The sequence below is a fragment of the Podarcis cretensis genome (genome assembly GCF_951804945.1).
Source record: "Podarcis cretensis genome assembly, chromosome: 12".
Taxonomy (NCBI): Eukaryota; Metazoa; Chordata; class Lepidosauria; order Squamata; family Lacertidae; genus Podarcis; species Podarcis cretensis.
This window is the reverse complement of record NC_137181.1, coordinates 33809185-33833453: the sequence shown is the minus strand read 5'-3', so window position 1 is coordinate 33833453 and position 24269 is coordinate 33809185. Positions and strand designations below refer to the sequence as shown.

General features: G+C 41.0%; 2 protein-coding genes and 1 long non-coding RNA gene across 4 annotated transcripts in view; 2 read left to right on the top strand and 1 right to left on the bottom strand.

Moving 5' to 3' along the window:
- Positions 1–2842, bottom strand: part of HDAC9 (histone deacetylase 9) — a 474032-nt gene extending 471190 nt beyond the window's left edge. For both annotated transcript variants that reach the window (XM_079947890.1, XM_079947891.1), the window contains exon 1: positions 2714–2842. The gene's annotated coding sequence lies outside the window, so the exon portion shown is untranslated. The remainder of the gene's footprint in view (positions 1–2713) is intronic.
- Positions 1–24269, top strand: part of LOC307199859 — a 531299-nt gene that overhangs the window by 297932 nt on the left and 209098 nt on the right. The window lies entirely within an intron of this gene.
- The window catches only part of SNX13 (sorting nexin 13), a 63383-nt gene continuing 42155 nt past the window's right edge, over positions 3042–24269 (top strand). Inside the window, exon 1 of the mRNA XM_079947896.1 lies at positions 3042–3182. Coding sequence (XP_079804022.1) covers positions 3171–3182 — 12 coding nt within the window. The 5' untranslated portion in view covers positions 3042–3170. The remainder of the gene's footprint in view (positions 3183–24269) is intronic.

Here is a 24269-nt window from a genome sequence, read left to right as displayed (position 1 = left end):
TTAGGTTGGGTTCACATTAAAATGTAAATTAAATCAAATTTCTCCCCCATCCCTAATAAGTGGTCACCCTGTTGATAAGGCAAAGGATTTCTCACACTCTTTTCTTGATTCTTCCACAGAACATGTTGCACACAACATATGTATCACTCAAAGGATTTGTTGTTAAACATGACCACCATTGATGTTCACAATCCTGTTTTGCTTTAATTCAGAAACTTTGTTGCACAAACAATACAAAGCCTTTAACTTGTCTGTTTGGTATTCTGCTTGTTTGCAGTTCAATAACTCTCTTGAAAACTGATATACCAGAATGAGATTTTGTACATACATTTAAGGACAGTTCAGCATTTCAACTCTGAATATCAGTTCTACTTCTCCCCTTTTTCAGTCACCTTAGATTTCTGTTCTGACAGGTATCATAATACAACCTTTCAAATACTGGAATGAAAGTTGGCATTCATCTTCAGGACATCACATTCATATTTGATCTTCTTTTCCCTCATCACAATGTAATACATCCCTTGAAAATTGAGATATTGGAATGATTTTCCCCCTCCATATTTCTCTGAAGTTAGAATATACTTTCAGTTGCCATATTAATTTGTGGTGGCAGTTGGAAGATGGAAGTCAGATTGTAATGCAATATCTGAAATGAAGAATCTTGAATACTATGATTTACCCACTCTAGTTTTGTAACTATTTTAAGTACTATTTTAATAGCACCATATCAGAACTGCATGATTTCTGCAAAGAGGCAAGTGCATACATGCCTATATGTCACACCATCTACAAATCCGCATGTTATTTTATGCAAGTAATCAGACTTATGTACACTTAAAGGGGGGCTAGCTCAGTGAAAAAGCACCAGCTTCGTGTGCAAAAGGTCTTAAACCCAAAACAGCTACATGATAACTGAGCACATTTCGGGGGGAAAGGAGGGTGGTGAACTTTGGGGTAGTGAGATGGAATGGAGTACCCTGGAAAGGGCATGGCTAGCTGATAGGGAGCCCTGAATGGGATCACTCCACACTGCAGCACTTTGTCACAGATAGTACTTGTTGAATATATCTCAATTTTCTCACAAACTCTCACCCCATCACAATAAGTGGTGTGGGAGAGACATATTTTCCTGACAACTTCAACATATCTGGAAACGTTGCATCTTTACTCCAGCTGCGGTCAAGCTATCTCACACTTCATCATTCAATGCACAATCACTGAAAGTCCTCTCTAAACACCGTCATCCTATTATCTGCCTGTTCATTCGTCTTGTTTCCAAGTTATTCCAGATGTGTCCACTGCTTTGTCTGAGCATTGCTTCTGTTATCCACGTTAGCTTCTTGCTTCCACTGCTAATTGGACCACTTACCGTATCATCATTTCCCTAACCTAGAGTGCTCCGGCCTGCTTCTCTCTCTACTCCACTCCCCTCAACTCTTTTTACCAAAATGCCATACAAAACAAAACAAAAGCAAGTGAGCAGCAATGAACAGCAGTCACTATTTGCCTGCTACTCTGGCCTTGTGCATTATCATATCTTAATGCTGCCCAACCAATGGTTTCTGGACTCATCATGAACCTTGCTTGATATTCCAGTCCAAAAGCTCTCATACTCTACTCTGACATCCCTACCCCACACCAAATCAACAAGGCTACAGTCAGGTGTTCATTCATTCCCTTTCCATACATAGTCAGGGTCGTGTTTTAAAACCAACACTAGATGACACCCAGTGTACTGGAAGAAGCAAATATCACCAGTGTTGAAGGAATGATTCTTCAACATCAACTTTGTTGGGCAGGTCATGTTGTGCAGATGCCTGATTATTGTCTTCCTAAACAACTACTCTATTCTCAACTTAAGAATGGAAAGCGTAATGCTGGTGGTCAACAAGAGGTTCAAAGATTCTCTCAAGGCAAATGTAAAAAAAATGTAGTATAAACACCGACAACTGGGAAACACTTGCCTGCGAGCGCTCCGATTGGAGAACAACCTTTACCAAAGGTGTGGTGGGCTTTGAAGACGCTCAAACTCAGGACAAAAGGGAGAAATGTGCTAAGAGGAAGGCACGCTTGGCAAACACTCACCGTGATCAACTCCCGACCGACTGGAAACCTATGTCCCCACTGTGGAAGGACGTGTGGATCCAGAATTGGCCTCCACAGTCACTTATGGACTCACTGTTAAGATCATGTTCATGGAAGACAATCTTACTTGGCTACAGTGATCCCCAAAGAAGACGACACCCATAAGCAAGTGCTGAAAAGGGTGTGAGAAAAAGGCCCTGTCTGGGGGGAGGCGTGATCATATGTATTTTAATTGTCTGATTTTATGTTAACGTGTTATACATTTGATGTGAGCCGCTGTGAGCCCGGTTTTGGCCGGGGAGGGTGGGATATAAATAAAAATTATTATTATTATTATTATTAAGAAAGGAACAGATTCCTTTGGAATTCGGACGGGCAGCAGATTCCTAAGCAGAAGCTGGACCCCACTTGCATTCACACAGTGGGCCATACAGTACTCCTTAGAAAGCGCGTCCAGAGGAGGTTTGTGCCTCCAACTTGTCCCAGAGCCATTTCTCTCTCCCGCCTCCAATCATGGCTGACTTTTTGCCACCAGTCCAAATTCCAAGGAACTCCTCACAACGACCTCGGCAAGCTTTTGTGAACGTGAGCCCAGCTCTCCTCAAGTCTCTCACAGCGCGCCACATACTGACTCGCCTGTCCCGCTCCGTGCCCCTTTCCTCACGTTCCGCCGCTCCAGACCCGCGTCGCTCGGGGGGCGAGTCGAGAGAGAGGCAGCGAGCCCGCCCTCAGCCCGTGCCTGCGTGAGGGGAAGCGGTTGTGGGCGGAGGAGGGAGGCGGCCAGGCGGCCGGGCCAGAGAGGCCCAGCAGTGTCTCGCCGCCCCAATGGGCGGCCGCGCCAGCGAGAGCAGCAGCAGCGTCGGCGGCGTCTCGCGCAGCCTCCTCAAGATGGCCGCCTCTCCTGAGCGATCTGCGGAGGCGGCGTCGGCTGCTGTGGGCTTGGCGCTACGGAGGCACCGCTGAGGAGGGTGGCAGCCGGCTGGCGCCGTTCCCCCTGCGGCGGGCGGCGGCGGCCCCGGGCAGACGTTGCGAGCTGCAACACCATGCGGCGGGGCTAGAGCCGGAGGCTCCCACCGCGAGCAAGGATGTTAGCTGAGGTAAGAGAGCCGCAGGCGAGACGGACCGGGCAGCGGCGAAGAAAAAGGGGCCCGGAGGCTGCAGGCCCGCTCGCCCTGCACGGCGCTCCGAGAGGACCGGCCTCCGTGACAGCGGCCAGCCGCCCGCGAGAGGCTCCTCGGGCCCCGTTTCCACGGCGGCGAGGGCCGTTGGGTCTCTGGATAGTTGTCCCCCCCCCCCCGCGGGCCCCTGTGGGTGCTGCTGCCGCCCCTCAGCAAGCCGGCCGAGGGTGGCTTTGGGTCGTTTCATAAGGACGTCGGTGTGATGAAGCTGAATGCCCGGCTGCTCCCGGTAGGCCTCCTTCGGGAGGCGTTGGCCTCCGGATGCAGGTCCGCACCTGGATTTCCTTCTCCATCCCTGCTCGGGGTCGCCCCCCCCCCCGGTTAACTGACGAGCACCGGGGCAGCTTTTATTACCCCGAGCCGAGAGAGAGGCGGCCACCAGCTCGGCACTTTCCTTATCTCCCTCAGTTTCACTCATGTGACCCTGCAGCATATCTCGTAAAGGGAAAGCGAAGCGAGTTGTTGATAGTATTGTTCTTGGCGGTGGTAATGTTACGGAACTTTCTCAGTGTAAAAGAAGCAACCCCGAATTATTATTATTTTTTTGAGGGTGGTTTGGGGGTGTGATGGGACAGGAACTCAAGTCTTGTTTTCTCAGGACTGCCTGCTGCTTAGACTCAGCCAGCCTCAATGGCTTAAACTTTTTAGGGTACTGTAATTAGAAATGTGGTTTGTGAGTGTTGCCTCCTGTGTTGCTGCTCATCTTTTGGTGGAGTGGGTAGGACTTGGGACCCTTACAAATGTGTTGCCGGAAAAGCATTTCATGTGTTTTGTCCTCTCTGTTGTCTGGTTTTTATTTGTTTTTATTTTTGTCAAGCTGCTTTGAGACTTTTTATTGGGGGGGGGGAAGAATAAAAATGACTTCCTGTACAAAGTAAATAATAGCAGCACCAACTTGATTGAATGCTAGTGTTATGCTTTTGGTATAAAGTGTGCTAGCTGTGTTCTTCCAGGTTAAGGAGCAAACACTCTTTTAGTGCAGACCTATATATCGTATAGTGACTCAGAAGTAAGCCCCATTGTGTTCAGTGGGACTATTCCCAGGTAGGTGTGCATAGGATTGCCACCTTGTTATTTTTTCCGCAAAAGTGTCAGCAGGCTTTTAAGTTACACAGAAATGCTGGAGGCTCCTAATTCTTTGCTGTTGCATTTGTCTGGATACTTAAGTGGTCCAGCTGCTGGTGGTTAATGGGTCAAAGGTATTGTTGAATAATACATTGAATACCTTGTGATAACTCAAGTCACTCACCAGTGCCATGACCCTAAAGGTATTGGCTTGGACCATACTGAACATATGAAGCTCCTTCATACTCTGAGACCATTAGTATTGCCTTTTCCTAAGTGGGACCAGCTTTGTGGAGTCCAGGGCAGTGGGTTTTCTCAACCCTGCTCCCCTAAATTCTTTTACAGTAATTGATAAGTGCAACTGGGGTTCCTTGTTGCAAAGCAATTGATGTGCTCTTGTCATTAAATTCTGCAAAAGAAATGATTAATAAGATACCTTGCTGCTGCTTTCATGTCATTTCAAACTGTAATGTATGAATCTGAGGACTACGTACAGTATATGAATTCAGTAACTATACGTGACAATGAAATAACATGGTTACTGCTGCCGGCATTAGACATTTCCATGTAATTTGGAAGCTTGCATGCTTTTTCACCAACAGAAATGATGACATAAGAAGAAACTGCTGAATCAGGTCAGTGGCCCATCTTGTCCTGCATCCTGTTCTCACATTAGCAGCCAGATGCCTGCGAGAAGCCAGCAAACAGGACATGAGAGCAACAGTAGTCATTGCAGTTCCCAGCAACTGGTATTCAGAGGCATAATGCCTCTGACAGTGGAGATAGATGCAAACATATTATTCTCTGAAGTGGTGTAGAAAAAAATTATTAGCAGATAGTAACAGATAGTATTTATGTAGTGCTTTGAGTGCTCTAAAGTGCTTCACATATATGCCTTGATAATGCTTACAATAGCCCTGTATGGAAATTCACTCTTATTATTTCCACATTGCATATTGGCTGAGGCTAATATATAATGATTCGCCTAAGGCTGCACCTAATCATTGTGAGGCAGATGCAGTAAAATACGGTTTTTATTGACATTTCCTGTTCATCCTGTGATCAGCTGTTTAAAAGTTCACTTGACCTGATAGCATTTATTGTGATTATTGAAGAAGTACTGTTTTGAGAAGTTCTTTTCTCAGGATTTATGTACATTGTTGGTACGTGTCAGACAGGAACTTTCTATTTTGATCTGTCTCTTTCATTTTGTTCAGATATGTACATTCCAGAATGAAAGGTGCAGGGTGGTGCTAGTGGATTTCTATCAGCATAAGAGCTGGAGACGGAGATGCCTTGCACAGTGAGCACTTGACTAATACTGCTATCTATGTAAAATGAAAGGAACTTAAAAGCAGCACTGGCACCCAACCTCTATATCAGCCTTGCAACTCATTTTGATTAAAAGATCTAGCTTGGGGGAAATCAGAAAAGTGCGAGCATGAAGTATTACACATATGTCATCTTTAAATTGCTTATAGCACTGCCCTATACATGTTTGTTTGAAAGTGTGTCCTGCTCTGTTCATTGAGGCTTAGTCCCTAATGTGTAGGACTACAGTCCTAAAATAGCTTTTGAGTATCAATACTTGTTTAATAAGTATTGTAACACAGTTTTACTGGTGCTTTCATTGGATAGTAGTTGTGCATGTTTGACTGAACATATTCAGTCAGTCCTAGGTTTCCTTGCTGATATTTTAGTACTAATCCCCCCCCATGCTTTTTTATAGAAATTTCCCCCTCCCTGCTATTTTTTTAAAAGTTCATAACATTGGAGAGAACCAAATAGATTGCCTAGTTCTACCTTGAGTGGAATATCTTATACCTGAAATGCCTGCAATGGAAGCCTGTGCAACTTAAAATTAAACAAAGAAACACACTCAGCAAATTTCCAGGAAAAGGGGATCACCAGTACCAACATTTCTTATACAGTAGTTACAAAGTTTCCCTCCCTGAACTCACTCTAACTTAAAAGTGGTATGCTATCCACATTGGCAAAGTTCACAACTTCTAGTTGATTAATGAAACACAAATATTCATCATTCTCAAATATAAGATTGATATTTGTCTACTAGGCATTTGTTTTGCTAATATTTGTAGGGGGTCTATAGTGGGAGGGGAGGATTGCAAAGCAATGCATGTGTTCGTGAAGATTCCATGGTGGAGTTACAACCGTTTCCTATGCCTTTGCCAGCTCACTGCAGCTGGCGCAGGAGAGGGTGGACATCTTTCACCTGCTCTGGTTTTCTTCTCCCACCACCAAAAAACTTGTTCCCATTGATTGTCAGCTCCAGAATTTGTATAGCTGTGGGATCCTTATGTGGTGTGTGAGGAAAGATTGAGGGCACAAGGAGAAGGAGACGACAGAGGACAAGTTGGTTGGACAGTGTTCTCGAAGCTATTAAAATGAGTTTGATCAAACTGCGGGAGGCAGTGGAAGACAGGAGTGCTTGGTGTGCTCTGGTCCATGGGGTCATGAAGAGTTGGACATGACTAAACAACTGAACAACAACAATAAGGATCTTGGAGCTCACTGCTCTCTTGTTGTAGTTTGCTCTTTTGAATCAAAAGGTTATCTATGAGATGTGGGCATTCACATCTGTATTATAAGAAATACAACGTTTGATGACCCAGTCTTTTCTAAGTCTGATGGGCTGCCCATTAATCATGTTATTATAACTTTGGTCACACTTCTTTGAAGTCTCTCAGCCTCACTCACCTCACAGAGTTTTTGTTGTGGGGGTGGAAGGGAAAGGAGAATGTTAGCTGCTTTAAGACTCCTTAGGGTAATGATAAAGCAGGATATCAAATCCAAACTCCTCCTCCTCCTCCTCCTCCTCCTCCTCCTCCTCCTCCTCCTCTTCTTCTAGATTTTCCGAGCTTAAAAGTGTAAAGAAGCAAAAACACAGTTAGAAACATCAGTCTGCTTATCACATGGTCCACAGCCTACACATTTTTGAGGTTCAGATTAATGACATAATAGAACTAAAATTAGGACATATTATTTCTGGGAATAGGAGAATTGCTGACTGTCTACATTTCTTGAAGGGAGCCAGACTCTACTTTTGAAAATAAGCTATAAATTGTTAAAATAACTTTATTAGATAAAGCTGAATAGTTCTATCATTCTATTGCTATCATTCACACCATGCTAATAGATATGGGTACCAATAACAATGATTGTTTTATCTCTACTAGAATTTATATATGCAAACTGCATCTTTGCAGTCTTGCTTGTGGTAGGACAAACTATGATGAATAAATCAAAGCAATTACATGCACACAGTCCTGCCTATATCAGTCATAAAATTAAGTTGGTAAAAAAGTACAAAAGTCAGAAATGGCTAGTTTTAAATAACTAAAGCTATTGGGTTATATTCAACATTAGTCATACCCTGAATAGCTCCATTGACGTTAGTCTGTTGACTTCAGTATGTCTACTGACTTACTAAGTATCACCCACTATAATGGGTAGGAAATTGGATTTTGCCAGCAGGCTGTGTTGTTACCTCCCTCACCATTTCTGCAATCAACTGATGCCACAATGACACTGAAATCAAAATATGTAGATAAAGGCACAGTGAGGATACGTGAAGGCCCATGCTTGGAGTTTTGCAAGCCCTGATAATTTGCTGATAGTTGGAGTTTACAAAACCATGGTCACAGTGCTTAGCAGATCTCACAGTCAACTGATCAGAACTTTATGGACTGCTATGTACTAGGTTTCACAACACCAGGATCCGGTTTTTTGGATAGATGTTTGGATGCTAGAAGTGCTCTAGACAGGGTGTGTAATAGTCAAAGAAAGGGTACTATATAGTTTCCAGGTGATACATACAATTTCCTCCTTACTTCCAAGTGTACCTCGCCCAGAGGCAGCTGTAGGGGAGCATGACTGGTGTGATTGCATCAGGCAAGGAGCTTCTGTTCTGGGGTGCTGGAATAGTCACCACCACTTTTACTCCAATGAAAGGTGAGAGACAGGAGGGCGGGGGCAGGGCTGGCTTTTGACATCTCACAGGGCGCCTCTGAAATTTGAGATGCTGAGGTCCACCACTGCCTTGGCTCTATGCTTATGGTTATTGATTTCCCAGCCATCCATGCTTGATTTCCCAGCCATCCAAGCATTAATTTATGCTTACCATCTAAACTTGTGCAAATTTGAACTGGCACAATGTATTTAAATAACACATTTTTCCTAATGCAGAAAATGGGAGTTTCTCAGTATTTTTGTACCATCAGCTGTAGCTTTTATTTTATTTTATTTTATCCTACCTAGTGCAAATATTTTTTGAAGAGCATATTTTTTCCTTTGTTGAAGAACTTATCTAAGTAGTAGTTCTGATGTTTATATACCCACAGAGATAGACAATTGTGTCTAACACTGATTTTAAATAAAACAATTACAATTTTGCAGACTAAAGAAAATTCTAGTATATTTATAAAGTATAAGCGAAAAGTTCAAACACTATAGGCCTTTCTCATTATGTGATTTATATCTGCATAGACAAGCACAATTGTGAAACACCATAACTGAGTCATACTTCTATTATAGATTTTAAGAGCTGACTGTGAAAACAAGCTGGGTGACACCTTGTTATTTGCTCTCCAGGCCTTTGCATTAGGACAACATTGTCATCCTGTTTGTTACGTCAAGCAGAGGATACAATATGAGATAATATGTGATCATGCACACAGAAAACTTTGCCATTTGGTATTTAGCAACCCTCTTCCAAGTGCCCACTGAGTGGTTGGCCTATAAGGGCAAAGAGGACAGTACTCTGCCACTCTTGCAACCCAGAGCCAGAGGCACTCTTCTTTAACCTTTTCCCCATGTTATGTCTACTTGCTTGGAGTCTGCATCACTACTGCCTGGGTATATACCCCCATAACCCTCCAGAAAAAGAAAGACAAACACCAAAGTCCCTCCCACATGTTGTGGGATTATTTAAGTTCATGCAGTCAGCTGATGTGGCTAAGGGGCTGGTGGCCATCCCATCCGACCATGTGCCTTCAAGGCATATTAAATCTAGCGGGGAGCAGGTGTTGACTGGTTGGGTTCAGAGTGTGGTGAATATTTCATTGCGTAAGGCAGTGGTTCCTGTAATGATGCAATCACTCTTAAAGAAACTAGTCCTGGACACCTTGGACTGGAAAAACTATCAACCAGTTGCAGATACCCACTTTTGGGGGCAGATGGTGGAAAGAGTAGTGGCATGGGAACCATAAGCATCATTGGATGGCACAAGTAAACATGCATTGGATTGGACTTGGTGTGGTAAAATAAATTCGTTTCTGAAGGTAATATTTTCTGACTTCTCTGTAGGAATAATATGGTAGCACTATATGTAATTATTTATTATAATGTGATTTCTAACACAAACATATGCATTTTTCAAAGAAACTCCATTGTGAGTTCATTTAGACATGCAGTCATTGGAGTACATGTACAAGTGCAAACTTGCAGTGCTTTGCCTACCATCAGCCCTGCCTATTCTTAGCCCTGGCTCTGCCTGCTGTTAACTGCCCTTCCCACTGTTCAACCTACCCCAGTGGACACCAGCTTGCATTGGTCATGGCTGGTTGCAGTTGCACACAGAATTCCATGCACACTATGCCACTGGTGCTGCCTGTACTCTGGTAGCAGTTGCTCACTAGCAGCATAACCCATGACTACCACACCCAGGAAGAAAAAGTTCCTGACTTCACACTTCTGCTGCTGCAAATGCTTGGCTGAAAATATCTAATCTTAGAATGCATGGGTTACTCTTGGGCTTTTGAGCACAGGGGCATTGGCTCTTCTTTGTAAAACTGATGGCTTGACACAGGAACTTGAGTGGTGAGAAATAAGTTGTTAGGATTGTGTGTAGCTGCTGCTATGACCAAGTAAGCATATAATTGCAAAGCATGCAGTATTGCAGGCAAATATGCAGATACTTAGAATTAGGACATTAAGTGGTAAAAACTTCTTGATATCAATCTTAGTTGCTAGTTATAAGCCACTTATAATTTTACTATTCTCGTGTAGGCTGCCACTGGATTTGAAGTATTGTCACGTGCATTGTTAATAGTCTTAAAGTATCATCATGTGTAATGTCATGTGCATTGTTGAAAGGTACTATACTGCAGCCTTGTAAATAAGCTCTCAATAATTACTAGACTGCAGTCCCTTTTCTTACTGGTTTGCTAAGAAATTAGCAGCTTGCTTTTCTATGCTGGCCCTTGAGGTTAAGCCTCTTAGCAGGCAAATAAAAAGCCTTATAACAAGTGGACTAGTTCAGGAGGGACGAGTGATCTGTGAGTCTGCTTCGGATTGTAAAAGAGTAGACTTCCATTCTTCTCTGGTACAGAGACAAAGTGTGCTGCTGGAGGAGGGATGGGGTCCTTCCATGAAACCTTCTCACTGTCTGACATGTACCAAAAATGTACATCAATCCTGAGAAAAGAACTTCTCAAAACAGTATTTCCTCAATAGTCACAATACATTATTAAATGATATCAGGTCAAGTGAACTTTTAAACAGCTGATCACAGGATGACCAGGTAATTCTGGACACTTTCCTTCCATGGAATTCCTGGCTACTAGGCGAGTGCTTATAGGTGTCTGTTGTGATGCTTACATCAATGTTTGGCTTTTAACAAAGCACTTTAAGATGGGAAGGTTGACCCTTATAAAATGTTCATTAGTGATGCAGATGGCTCGAAATATGTTGCCTATAGTATCTAGTTTTGTTTCAGGAGAAAGTGGTGGTGAAGAGTTCTAAATGGGGATCTTGGAACAGTGAAAAACTAAAAGGAGATGGACAAAGCAATATGATTATCAGTACATCTTCCCTGTTATCAGTACATCTTCCATCATTATTAATTCAAATGCTCTAGTTGCTTTTCTCACCCAACTTTGGTAGGTAGTCATCTCAACATGCCTTCCATATTCTAAAGTCATTGTTCTTGTTAATAATAAAAAAAATTGAGTAACGTTTCAAATCTCTTTTCAGTGTAATTCTAGAACTTTTAATAGGCTGATTCTATTTTTGTAGATTAAAATATTATGTCAACTTGAAATAATGAGGCACAAGTCTCATCTTCACAAGCTTCTATTTTTGTTTAATGCAGACATGGACAGACTTCAGGGTGGTGAGATCTGTTTTGTTTTTTGCAGGAATGCTGAGGTTCACCAAAGGGACCCAGCTGGATGATGGGCCCAATTACGTACTAAACCCAATGAACTGTGAACTAGAAGAACTTGCATATATAAGTACAAATATACACCTGAGTTACCACAGATCAGGAAATTATAACAGTCTCATTGACAATTATTTTGGGGGGTTTTTGTATGTGTTGTAGTTGTTAAATAATTGGGAACCAGAAAACATGCCTCTGCAATGCAAATAATCCACAGATCAATCTGTCTTTGCTTGTCTCTGTCTTAATGAACTTTGCTTGTAGTTGTAATGGGGAAAAACCTTTATACAGTCATATCTCGGGATAAATATGCTTCAGGATAAGTATTTTCGGGTTGCGCTCTGCGGCGACTCCAAAGTAATGGAGTAAAAATGACGTCACGCACATGCGCGGAAGCGGCGAAACGCGACCTGCAGATGCGCTGTCGCGTCTTACGTTCTATTCAGGATGCGAATGGGGCTCCGGAACGGATCCCGTTCGCATCCTGAGGTACCACTGTATATTGAACCTGTTTGTATATTACTGCAGGTACATCATGGGAGTTAGTAACCTATATTGCTGAAATGATTTCTAAATAATAGAGCATCATGATAACACTAATCACCCATGGGTGTGATACCTAGTTACCAGTTTGAGGTCCTGTATTTCTTACTTGCCTAGTAGGAGTTGTTTCAGCATTAGCTTTATGTTGCTGTTTCACTTGTCCATGATAGCAACAGCACTATTTCATCTAATGGTATAGTATTTAAATAATAGAAGTTTGATGTCACAAGGTAAATGCCATAATAGACAACATAAATGGTAATGTAGTGTTTAGATGAAGGTCAGTATCATTTGGAGCAATATAATGCTTTGTTATGCATAGCACTGTTCACTTTGTCTTTATGTTAATTGCTTAAATTTAGTTGACTCAGATGTCTTTATTTGGAAGACAACAGGTTTGAAGTTTAATTAATTCTATGTTGTGGGCATAGGTAGAATTAGATCATAACTGAAAAGCAGCTACATAGAAACAATATAAGGTTTTGTAATCTTGAGCTCTCCTTTATCCCAGACATCAAGGGTGAGCTTAGCTGACATGCTAAAAGTGCAGTTCTCAGTATGTGCTTTCAGAAGTACATGTTGGTGAGTTCAGTGGTACTGCCAAATAAGTAGGACCTATGCACAGGTTTGTAGTCTAAGCTTAGAATCTTAAGCACACATTTAGTTTTGGAACTTGAATCTCTTTGCTTGATGTATTTTGGAGTTGGAATGTAGAATTTCCATGACCCTTGATTTGGAAGTAACTATGGGATACAGTTGGCTGAATCCCTGTTTTTGAATTTGAGGTATGTTGCATGTGTCATAATTCATTGTCTCCCCTTGCTCAGATCACAGGAAGTGGAATTTATGAATTGAGCTTTAATATGTACTTTACTGTGTATGCATATGATTTAAATTGCTTTCTTCCTGACAATGTGCAGAAAATCTTAGCAATCTATAAATATCCACCCTAATTCCTAATTTGCTAATGCAAGCATATTGCAGATTATTGACTGCGTCCTACTCTCACTCTTGTTTTCTTATGGAAGAGAAAAGGTAGTATTGTGGCAGCACCACAGCTAGCACCCTCAATTAAAACACAGTGATTCTATAAAATCTGTAGGAAAAAACCCAAAGGAAGCAGCCTTCCTCAAGCTGGTGTCCTCCAGATGTTGTTGGACTTCAACTCTTATCAGTTGCAGCTAGCAGGCGCAACAGTCAGGGAAGTAGCTTGGGAAGGCTGCCTTCAGGGATGGGGAATTCCTCAGAGCAGCCCAGGACAGATTCTGCATTCTGTCAACACTGAGCATGCTTAATCTCTATCGGGAAAAGAATTCACCCTGAGAGGAATTCATCATATTAGAGAGAGAGACAATCAAATTGAATCGAATCATAAGAGTTGGAAGGGACCACGAGGGTTTTTTGCCCAACAACTCTTATTGATCCTCCTCGCCCTTCTGGTCTAGACTGGTGTTATACCAGATAGCCAGATAGATACAGCTGGGTCACAGTAGGGCAGTTCATCAATTTAGGTCTCGGTAATTATGCCAGGTCAGTCTGCAATCATAGGAACATAGGAAGCTGCTTTATGCTAAGTCTCACTACTGGTCCATCTAGCTTAATGTTGTCTACCCTGCGAAGCAGTGACTTTCATAGTCCTACCTGGAGATGTTCAAAAGACATTTGGGTTCAGGTATCAATAAACCTGGTTGACAAAATCACCCAGTGCAGTAATATCTCAACCTGATTGAACAGCTCCAAAGAGCCCAGTGGGCAAACAAGCAGCTTAGTGGCCGATAAAATTCAGTGTAAGATGCAAAATAATGTATACAGACAGTGACTAGGACAGGGGCGAGGCACGCAGGGGCTGGGAATGGAATCCCCACCTGAAATCGTCATCAACTGTATTGGGATGAATTATTTGTTACATTTCTAGATTGCCCTTCCTCCCAAGGGAGCCCAGGGCAATGTACAATAAAATAGGGGGTGGGGAATAAGTATTCTAAATAAAACCTAGCAATAATCAATATACTGTAACATCAGCAAAACTCAGAACCATTAAACACAATATACCACTATCTTCAGCTGTATTAAAGCAGACTAACCTCAGTTTGTAAAAGTCTGCATAAACAAAAATATATTCAACTGGTATCTAAACATGCAGAACAAAGATGATGGGGGGGAGCAGCCTGGCCACGGAAGCAGATGCTACTTCTGCCATCCCTTTTCTTAATTTGTCCAGAGTTTCCTAATGCCATACTGTGACATACCTCCTATTCACTACCAGTAAAGGCACCCTAGTCTCATTTTCAGCTCATGCAGGCACATAATACTAAATATTCAATTAACAAAAACAGCTATAATGCAGTGAATCACATTGGTACATATAAAAAATGCAAATAGAATTATTAAATTGTGTCATATGAGCAAGGTACTTAAAGTGCTCAGCATCAATACAGTGGTACCTCTGTTCCGGAGGCCCGGCTGCATCCCGAAAACTTCGTAACTGCAGGCACTCTTCTGCTCACATTTGCAGTGCAATTCAGCGCTTCTGCACACATGTGCAGAAGGCTTCTGTGCATGTGCGCAGTGAAACCCGGAAGTATACACTTCCGGGTTTGCTGCATTCGCAACCCGAAGTTTACGTATCCAAACGTAAGCAGAGGTACAACTGTATATGCAAAGCAATAGTAATAGTTGCAGAAAACAGTTTTAATAACCAAAATAATAAATAGTGTAATAAACTTTTAAATAGTGTAATAAACTTTTAAGCTAGTAAAAACATTTAAACCTTCAAAAGTGTACCAAACTTATAGTCAGTGCTTTCCCCCCCCCCCCTAAAAAAATGTGTTTACGGGTACTCTCATTTTCCTACTCATGTTGAAATACTGTCCCTCAATGAGGCCAAACTTAGATTCACAAAATGTTTAGGGGTCTGCATCGCCCCAGAAAAAAGCACTGCCTATAGTACACAACTGCAGTTTATAATTTACCTTAAAACTCAAGATATTCACAAAATATTTGGAGTCCTAATTTATGTCTCACATAAGTTCAACCCTGCCACTCACCAGAAAGAACTGAAGTATGTTCACTTGCACTATCATTGAATGAAGCACTATATAATTCTCCGAGTCCCACTATGAGCTACTCTAGTAAACCATCCACCAGCTTGTGGAGAATGGGGTGTGTGCCCTGTCCCCATGATATCCCCCAAATGACTCCATAAAGGGTTAACTCCCTTTGCTGTTTCCTCAACAGGATCAGCCCACAAGTTTCCTCCCACAGCCAGATCAGTTTTAGTGAGCTCCACCTGGAAGGTGTTTGGTTTTAGCTTCTAATCAGTCCCAGTCTGGCTGCACTTCATGTCAGTTTGCTGATGAAACAGCAGCAGTTGGTGGAAAAAGCAGGTGGGCTGCATGTTATGGCAGTGTTGTTGTTTTTCTCTTGTCGCTGACTCACTGATACTGTTGGGGTTCTTCTGTTCTCATCTTGGTCAGCATTGAACAAGACAGTTAAAACACATTATTTATGCATTCAAAGAAATGTTTTTAAACATAGTTAACATGAAGTGAAGATGTTAGACTTCATGAAGCCATTATTTTTATTTTTATAGAATATCTCATACTTTTGCAAAACCTAACCCAGGCTACCACCTTCATGTATTGTTTCCAATAATGTAACACATGTCTACTAGAAGTAAGTCCTATTGAGTTCAAGAGTTTATACAATGATTGCAGCCTAATTAATATACATCAGACTAGGTTGTCAGTCTAAATGCTATTATCCTCTTGTTATTTCACAAAGAGCAGAATTGGTGGAACCCCTAATCATCACACCAAAATTGAAAATATTTTTCTTTTAATTATTTATCTTTGTTTTAATGTAAATGTCAAACAGAAAATTCAATACTGCAATTCAGCTTGAAAGAAAAATAATTTGAGCAAATAACTGAAAATTCAGCTTTTATTCGAACACTATGCTTAATCAGAATTTCATAGAATTTTAAAATCAAGTAATTACTATGTTAAGGAAGTTTGAATGCAAAGAAATAAAACAAGACCTTTATATAATTACAGCATATGAAGTTAACCAGTAATTAAAAGCAAGACATGGTTGTAAAAATAGATGATAATAAGTAATGAATAAATCATCGCTATTTCACAGGCTGGTCCTTGGTATATGGTAATTTTTTTCAGCAACTCAGCAATGAAATACATTACCATCCTTTTTAAAAACAGCTATGGGGTCTTCCTCGTCCATGCCCATTGCTCTGAACTATATCATACTACTGTAATCTGATTTGCGGTTTTCCATCCTGGTTCTAAACACAGTTCTTGAAAATCCATTGTGTTTAGCAGGACTTATTCTATAAAACTTTGATTAGGATTTTGAGTTAAAATATCTCAGCATGTACTGTGGAGGGGAATTCACAAGTCGGTTTGTACTAACAAATTTCCATTCATGGATTTCTATTGGATCCAGATTGTTTACTTGTTCATAGAATGAGAAGAGGCACCTTAATGCAGTCCAGCATAGTCCTCTTCCCCACCTTCAAACACCATTTGTCTACTGCCCTTTCTTTTTTCTCCCTGATGTTTCTTATCTTCTCCAAACTGCTGCATGTATTGAGAGGAAACTCTTCCTTTCTCAGTCCCTCTGGTAAGTGTACAGAGGTGGAAAATCCTGCTATTCATTCTGTTCTTCAAACTGTACTTGGGAACTGCTGAAGGACTTTGCAAGAAGACCAGGGGCTTTCCCCCTTGGTGAGTGAGTTTGTTTGTGGATGCCACTTTGGATGATACAGTATTGGAAGCAGCATGACATGAACTATTTGCCGTGGTAATGTATTTACCCCTACGTGTGCACGCATGCATGCATGCACGCACGCACACACATTCATTCATTCAATCAATCAATCAATCAATCTATGTTTTAAGATTTCTTAAAGGCTTGTCAGGTGTCCCTCAATGGGAGAATAATAATGACAGACAAGCTTTTCTGAAGTACAGTTGCAGAAGGAGTGCTGTGTATGCAATAAAATACGTTCATGTGAAGCTACAGGGAAAGCATGGCCACTACTCTAAATAAGCTGATTATGCTATAGGATCCTCTGCCACGTGCAATGCATCTGTGTCTGACATTCATGACTTATTTGGCAGTCAGTGTTCAGTGTTCCTTGAAGGTGAAAGATTTCAAAGCCACTATTATTTCTTCCTCTTATTTTAATAGATCATAATAGTCCTTGACCTGAACTGTTTACATTGTAACAATGAGATTCTTACAGGAACAGAACAAGGCAATTCCAATTGTCATAATAAACAATGAACTTGTTGCCTGCCAGCCCATAATCACCAGTTCTTAGTTAGAGAAGTGAAAGATTATGAAGACAGCTGAACAATGAAGTACTTTTTAATGATGCACCTGTTTAATGCTAGGAAAATGGCAATATTGTGGAATTTCTTTTTAAGGTTGTTATAAAAATGGTATGTTAGCAGTCTAATAAAAGAAATGCAGTGAACTTGGCAGATAGGACTCAATGCAACCAACCAACCAAAATTAAGCACATTTGAATTCCCGAAATTCAGTGGGAGATTTTAAGCCAATTGATAGTATGTTGAAATCAATGGGAATTAAAAGTGCTTTCATTTGTTTGAATCATGCCCTTGGTTTTTAATGTCTTTCCTTATTTTGGCTATGGACAGGAGGAGGAAAAGAGAAAGATGAATATTTATCTCTAGCTCTACTGGCCTTATTTGGGAATTCTCTAGTGATTAAAGTTCTATTACAGGGCTTTAAGAGTCAAATACATTTATGCAGTACTGGTGATCCTTGAAATATGCAGGCATGTGCCTTAGTGTCTGTGTTTATTATAAGTTCAAAAGTTGTTCATAATTTTAACACATCTCTTGAGAAATATAACTCATTGTACATGTCACAACCAGTTTTGTACATATTTGCACCTTCGGATGTTTTAAATATCTCCTGATACTGTCCCCATGTCAGCAGGAAAGAGTACAACCCAACATGCAAGTTGTTAAAATTAATCAGCCATGCTGTTTTCTGTGAAAGACAGATTTAAAAATAGAATGCAAGATTAGTATTCTGGATCTCTCAATCTTTTGGGGAGGAGGTGGATCTATGGAGATGTCCAATTCTAACAAAATGTTTTTTCCCCAAATGAACTGCTTCTGTGGGAATTTTCTAGAAGCATTCCTGTGTCAAAGAATGCTACGTTGTAAGAAGCCACCTTAAACCATTAATCTGGATTGTTTGACTCGGTGACTTACAAGCACTTCAATAATTCTTGAGATGGAAGGAGAATGAGATAGAAACTTTTTCTGATAAAAAGTTTAATTGGAATGCAGGTATGTGCAAAAGTCAATGGTCAACATTGTTACCATAGTTTTGGGAATAAGATGTTTGTGTTCTGTGCCTACAAGTTTAAGAAAACACTGGTTCCTTCTTCAGCCAGCTAGTAAAAAGCAATTTATTTGGGCCCACGTCATACCTGCATAGTATACTCTGTGTGAAGGTGAGAAGAATCTACCAGGAAACAAAATTATTTTTCTGCAGCTGCAGGGCATAAAACAAAGTGACATGTTACTGAGAGGCGTACATCACTTTTAATGCCAGTTTTTGGAAATGGCAGGTGGGGAGAGTGCCTTTGTGCTCAAGTTCTGCTTGCGGGCCTCCTATGGGCATCTGGTTGGCCACTTTGAGAACAGGGATGCTGGACTAGGAAGAGCCATTGGCTAGATCCAACAGGGCTATTCTTTTTATGTTCAGTTCTAGACCAACATTGTAAAATGTCCTGTTTTCTGAGTATTTTACTCTTGCTGGAGTCCCAGCTTGTTCAAGATCCATCTGTCATTTCCAGCCTTGGACAAAATGTGTTAGCATTTCCCCAAAATATCCCTTAGTTCCCTATAGTGTACTATCTCCTGTTTATTGTTGATAAACAGATTTTACTTCCCTCTGGGAATAATCAATTTAAATGGTAAACCATACATGGATTCCAAAGTACTCCTTCACTTGTTGCCTTTTCTTTTTGAATAAAGGGAAGATAACAAAGATAACCTATAACAAAGAATAAGATCTTAAAATTGAATAGGCTAGTTCCTCATTAATTTTTTTTGTTTTAGTACTGTTTCCAAATTACTATATGAATGATTATGAAACATGGGGTTTTAAAATATGTTTTTGGAGTTGCTTGCAATCTAGATGGAGAAAGTTGAGCACTTATAAAGTGTATATTGTAGTTTGGACTGTGGAAATGAGTTGCATTTTGTCTCTAGATGTTATTCCAGGATCTTTGGTGAAAGGGAGGAAGTGTTCTCTTGCTCCCTGTCCCCAGCAGACTAAGAGGTAATGATAGAAAATATTGTTATAATATTAAGAGGAACTGATTGATTGCCACAGTTAAGTTCCCATTATCTTATGTATAAACTTGAAGAAGTTAGCTGTTTAGCAACTGATTTTACTTGATTATGTGTTTTAGTAAAGAATGAAAGGTACCCCACTCTCCCAAGTGGTCTGCAGAAAGAGCCATTGTTATGACCACCCATTTCTTCTGCTTCTGGTCTAGAATTATGAGGGGTCAGCTAGTGGTCATGGGCGTAGATTAGATCTGAACTCTACAGTAGGCTATTGGTAAATATTGCTCCTACAGTAGTCTTCTCTACCAGAATGAAGAAAAGCTTGCAAGATTTAGAACAAATTGCTTCTAGAGTCAATACAAATGAATTTAACAAACAGGATTGTTGATGTCCAGGCTCCCACCCTCAAACGAAAGATGGTTGGCTAAGCAAATCCCAAAAGCTTTATTGATAACATCAGCAAACAGTATCACCACCAAGTACAGGATATACAGTGCAACAGTTCTTAAGCAAAGTTCTAAGCAAAGGCATTGTCCCAACACTTGACATGCCCCTCCTGCTCTGCTTTTAAAGAGCAAGGCCTGTGTTTTACCAGTTTAGGGCTGCAGCTAGATTAATAATAATAATAATAATAATTTTTATTTATACCCCACCCTCCCCAGCCAAGGCCGGGCTCAAGGCTAACAAGCAATAATAAAAATAAGTTGAATGAATACAATTTAAAAACAAAATTAAAATACAACATTAAAATATTCAAACATTAAAATATTAAAATGTAGCCTCGTCGCAGGAGGAGAAAGGAAAAGAAAAAAGAAAGAGGGAAAGGGAATCAAATTGGCTCCAAACCAAAGGCCAGGCGGAACAACTCTGTCTTACAGGCCCTGCGGAAAGAAATCAGATCCTGCAGGGCCCTGGTCTCATGAGGCAGAGCGTTCCACCAGGCCGGAGCCAGAGTTGAAAAGGTCCTGGCTCTGGTTGAAGCTAATCTAACTTCCTTAGGGCCCGGGACCACTAGGGTGTTGCTATTTATGGACCTTGAGGTTCTCCGTGGGGCATACCGGGAGAGGCGGTCCCGTAGGTACGAGGGTCCTAGGCCGTGAAGGGCTTTAAAGGTCAAAACCAGCACCTTAAATCTGACCCTGTACTCCACCAGGAGCCAATGCAGCTGGAAAAGCACTGGGTGAATATGCTCCTATGGCAGATGGGGAGCCTCGCTGCAACATTCTGCACCCGCTGGAGTTTCTGAGACAGCTTCAAGGGCAGCCCTGCGTAGAGCAAATTACAGTAATCAAACCTGGAGGTGACCGTTGCATGGATCACTGTGGCCAGGTCGGGGCGGGAAAGGTAAGGGACCAGCCTATGTGATCAGAGATTGCCTGGCCTCAGTTATCCATGCTCTGATAACTTGCAGGTTAGACCAATATAATGTTCTAAACCTGGGGCTACTTTTGAATACTGTTTGGAAACTACAGTTTGTTCATAAAAAAAGCTGTCACATTATTAACGGGGACTGGGGATTATGATTGCATTATTCTTTGCTATACTGAATGCACTGACTCTCACTTTATTATTCTTTTAGCACCAGGAAAAGTAATTTTCTTTTTCCTGAGCTTTTAAGTGGCACTTTTAATGATGTTGCTTTTATAATGTTATGGCTTTTAGCTGATTTTAACTTTCAGGGGGTTTTATAAACTGCCCTGGGATTATAGATGAATGGTGATATTATAGCTATATATCTATATCTATGAATGAACCATTTGTAAGCTCCAGTGATTTCAGCAGGAGAGTTCAACATGTTTTTCAGTGTAGATATAAGGTACTTAACTTTGGTAGCATTGTGACGTGTGTTTTGAAACCACACTTTTAGTAATGTGACACTAGTAAAACTCAAAATAGAAATAATCTACTTAACCAATAAACTGCACCTGAGTGATCTTTATCTCTTGGCTTGGAAGTGAAAAGGATTAGTCTAAGTTCAAATGTTCTCTGTTGTGGTCTTCGCAAGAGTATGTACGCACTAACCTTTTCTCTTTGCTTTTTCTGTGGTCCAATTTGATTTATGGCTATGTGGTAAGATCTGGTATAGCAGGGACGACAGATGCTGCTGTGTTTATGTTGTGCATTCAGTCTAGTGACCAGACCTTCAGGATTGTCTCAGTGCCTGAAGCTAATGTGTGCATATTGGGAGCAGAAGTACATATTGTGCTATGTTGCTTTTGTTTCACTGTACTATTTCAGCTAAGATGGTAGAATTAGTGCTTGACTGTTTCTTTCTCATATATATCTCCTGAGCATGGGGAGCAAAATCATAGTCAGAATATATCTTCTCCTTCATATGCTGTGTGCAGAGAAAATGCATTTGCGTACTGTAGCCTGAAATAACTGAATCCAGACACTGAGGCTCTATATTTGAGGGAAAGAGGCTAGGACCTAGGCTATACTATGAGGTTGGGATCATCACCCTTTGATAAGCAATGCTGTCTTTCTTACATAATGAAGCAATTTAGGCAACGGGTAGTGAGTTCCACGAGTCGACAGTGTTCCTGGAAAAATGAAAAGCTGCAGTAGCCTGGGCACCTAGTGGTTGGAATAAAGTCAATCATGATGAAGACAATTCTGCTGTAGATATCTCCCACCCCCATTTATGTGTTAGTAAAACTATATGGAACATCTTTCGTCTTCATTTTCATATGTGGCAAGTTTCACATCCTACAGTAGCACAATTAATGGTTTCTGTTGTGCTTTGCATGAAATTATTTATAGATTCGTGTGCTCTATTTTTAGTGAGCTGGCTCCATCTAAATAAGCTCTATCACTCACAGTTCAGTTATCTGTCTTGCAGAAAAAAAGACTGATTGCTCTAGCTTTCTTTCTAGGAGCAACTTGATCCTACTTTTGCTACTGGGGAAGCCAGGCACTATTCAGTGAAATAGCATGGTGAAATTTGCCCAGAAGTTCCAGCAGAAGTTTGTTTCTCTTTCCTTATTCTCAAACATTATGAGATTATCCCGGATCCTTTCTGCATTGCCCCCAGTCTTGGAATTTTGCTGTGTGTGTTTACATTGCAGTGGGTTAGACTAGATTAGTCCTAGGGTCCCTTCAAACTCTTTGATTCTATGATTCTGTTTAATGCAGAGCCAGGTTCTCTCTTGCTGTTAAAAGGACTATTTTTTAAAAAAAGTAAGAAAAACAACCATACTGCCCACACGCACCTTGTGTAGAGAAGGTAGTGTTGACATTTACCAGTGAACGTACGGTAATTATTTTAATTAGTAAGCATTAAAGTGTACTGAAGTCCCTAGGTGCTCATATTCCTATTTTCTTAAAAAAAAGAAAAAGAAAAAGAGAGAGATATATGGTTTTCATGCACACCACAGTTCTGAGGAATCTGTTTGCTTTGGGATATTGTAAGATGTATATCTTACAAATCCTTGCAAAATGATATTAAGGCTAAGTAAGCACACTGGCAGCATAAACATCTCTTACAGTAAAGGCTGTGCTGCTGCTGGCATCCTAACTCTTAAGTGACATAACTAACCTAGATAAACCTCTGATGCATCAAAAGACTTGGAGTTTTGCTTTCACCCCACCCCCTTCCCCTCAGGGATTGCATTTGAAAAGAGGGAAGGAGAAGGGAAGAGAAGTCTGTACAGAATTCTGTATAGCAGTCATAACTATGTTTTATATTGCAGCATTTTCTCACACACTAATGAAATAATGGTGCCAAATTAAAGGTCTTTGAGCCCAGTGATATTGGTGGAAGAATTAACTAGCATTTAATGATACTCTAACCAAGTTCAACTGACCTGACCAAGTTCAACCTTTAGCACAGAGTAGGGAACATGTGGCCAGGGGACCAAATGAGAGTATCCAGGCCTTCTAGCCCTTGGGATTCTTATATACAGGTAAAAGTCACATCCATTGTCTGTGGCCACACCCTTCACTGGCATGTGGCCCCCAGAAGGTTGTCCATGAAGGAATGGCCCCTTGGGCTGAAAAAGGTTTAACAAGCACTACCCTGTGTGCACAACTGGTCAACTATATTCTAGAACTAGGTTTTTTGCACCAGTAATGTTATATCTCTGGCTAGTTCCTGATTCCTCAAGAATGAACAATTTAACCCCCTTCCCTAGTATAATATTTTTGAACATTCTCCTGGTCCATGTACCTTGCTCTAAATGAGGGTCAAACTTGATGTGATATTACAGCCAAAGTGCATATGCTGTATAGTGTAAACAGCACTTGCTGAGCGGAGCCTGGGCTGGTTTGGGATGGTGGAGACTCGGAGAGTGAGGAGAGTGTGTTTAAGCCACTGCTGCCAAGTACCTAATACAAAGTGTGCACATTGATTCCTTTCACACAGTTAATGTCACATCTGGTTTGGCCCTAAGCTAAAGTATGTGTAACTGAAGTAATCACACATTCTTCCCATTTACCATTCCCTCTGTTTTCCCCTGGTTCCTCTGATGTTTCCCTTCTGTCTTGCTTCTAAGGTAGAGACCAGTCAAACCTGTCTTTATAAAGCTCTGTGTATACAGACAGTACAATATAAATAATAAAAAGAAAAATAAGGCCTACCCCTTTAGGGAAGATCATAGGAGCATCTCATGGACTTGTATTGTTCCCCCTCCTCTCTGGCCATCTACTTGTCTGGCTCTCTCTCTCTCTCTCTCTCTCTCTCTCTCTTCCTTTTTCTTTTCTTCATCCTTCTTTCTTTCTTACAAAGGCATTTCTTTTTTACTTTCAGTTTGGAAGCTAGCAATATTTATTGTTTAGGTCACCAGTGCTGGGGTTTGGGTTTTGATTTTGTTTTTTTGCAAACCATAACTGACTTCTAACCATGGTTGCAAATTTTGGATGTTA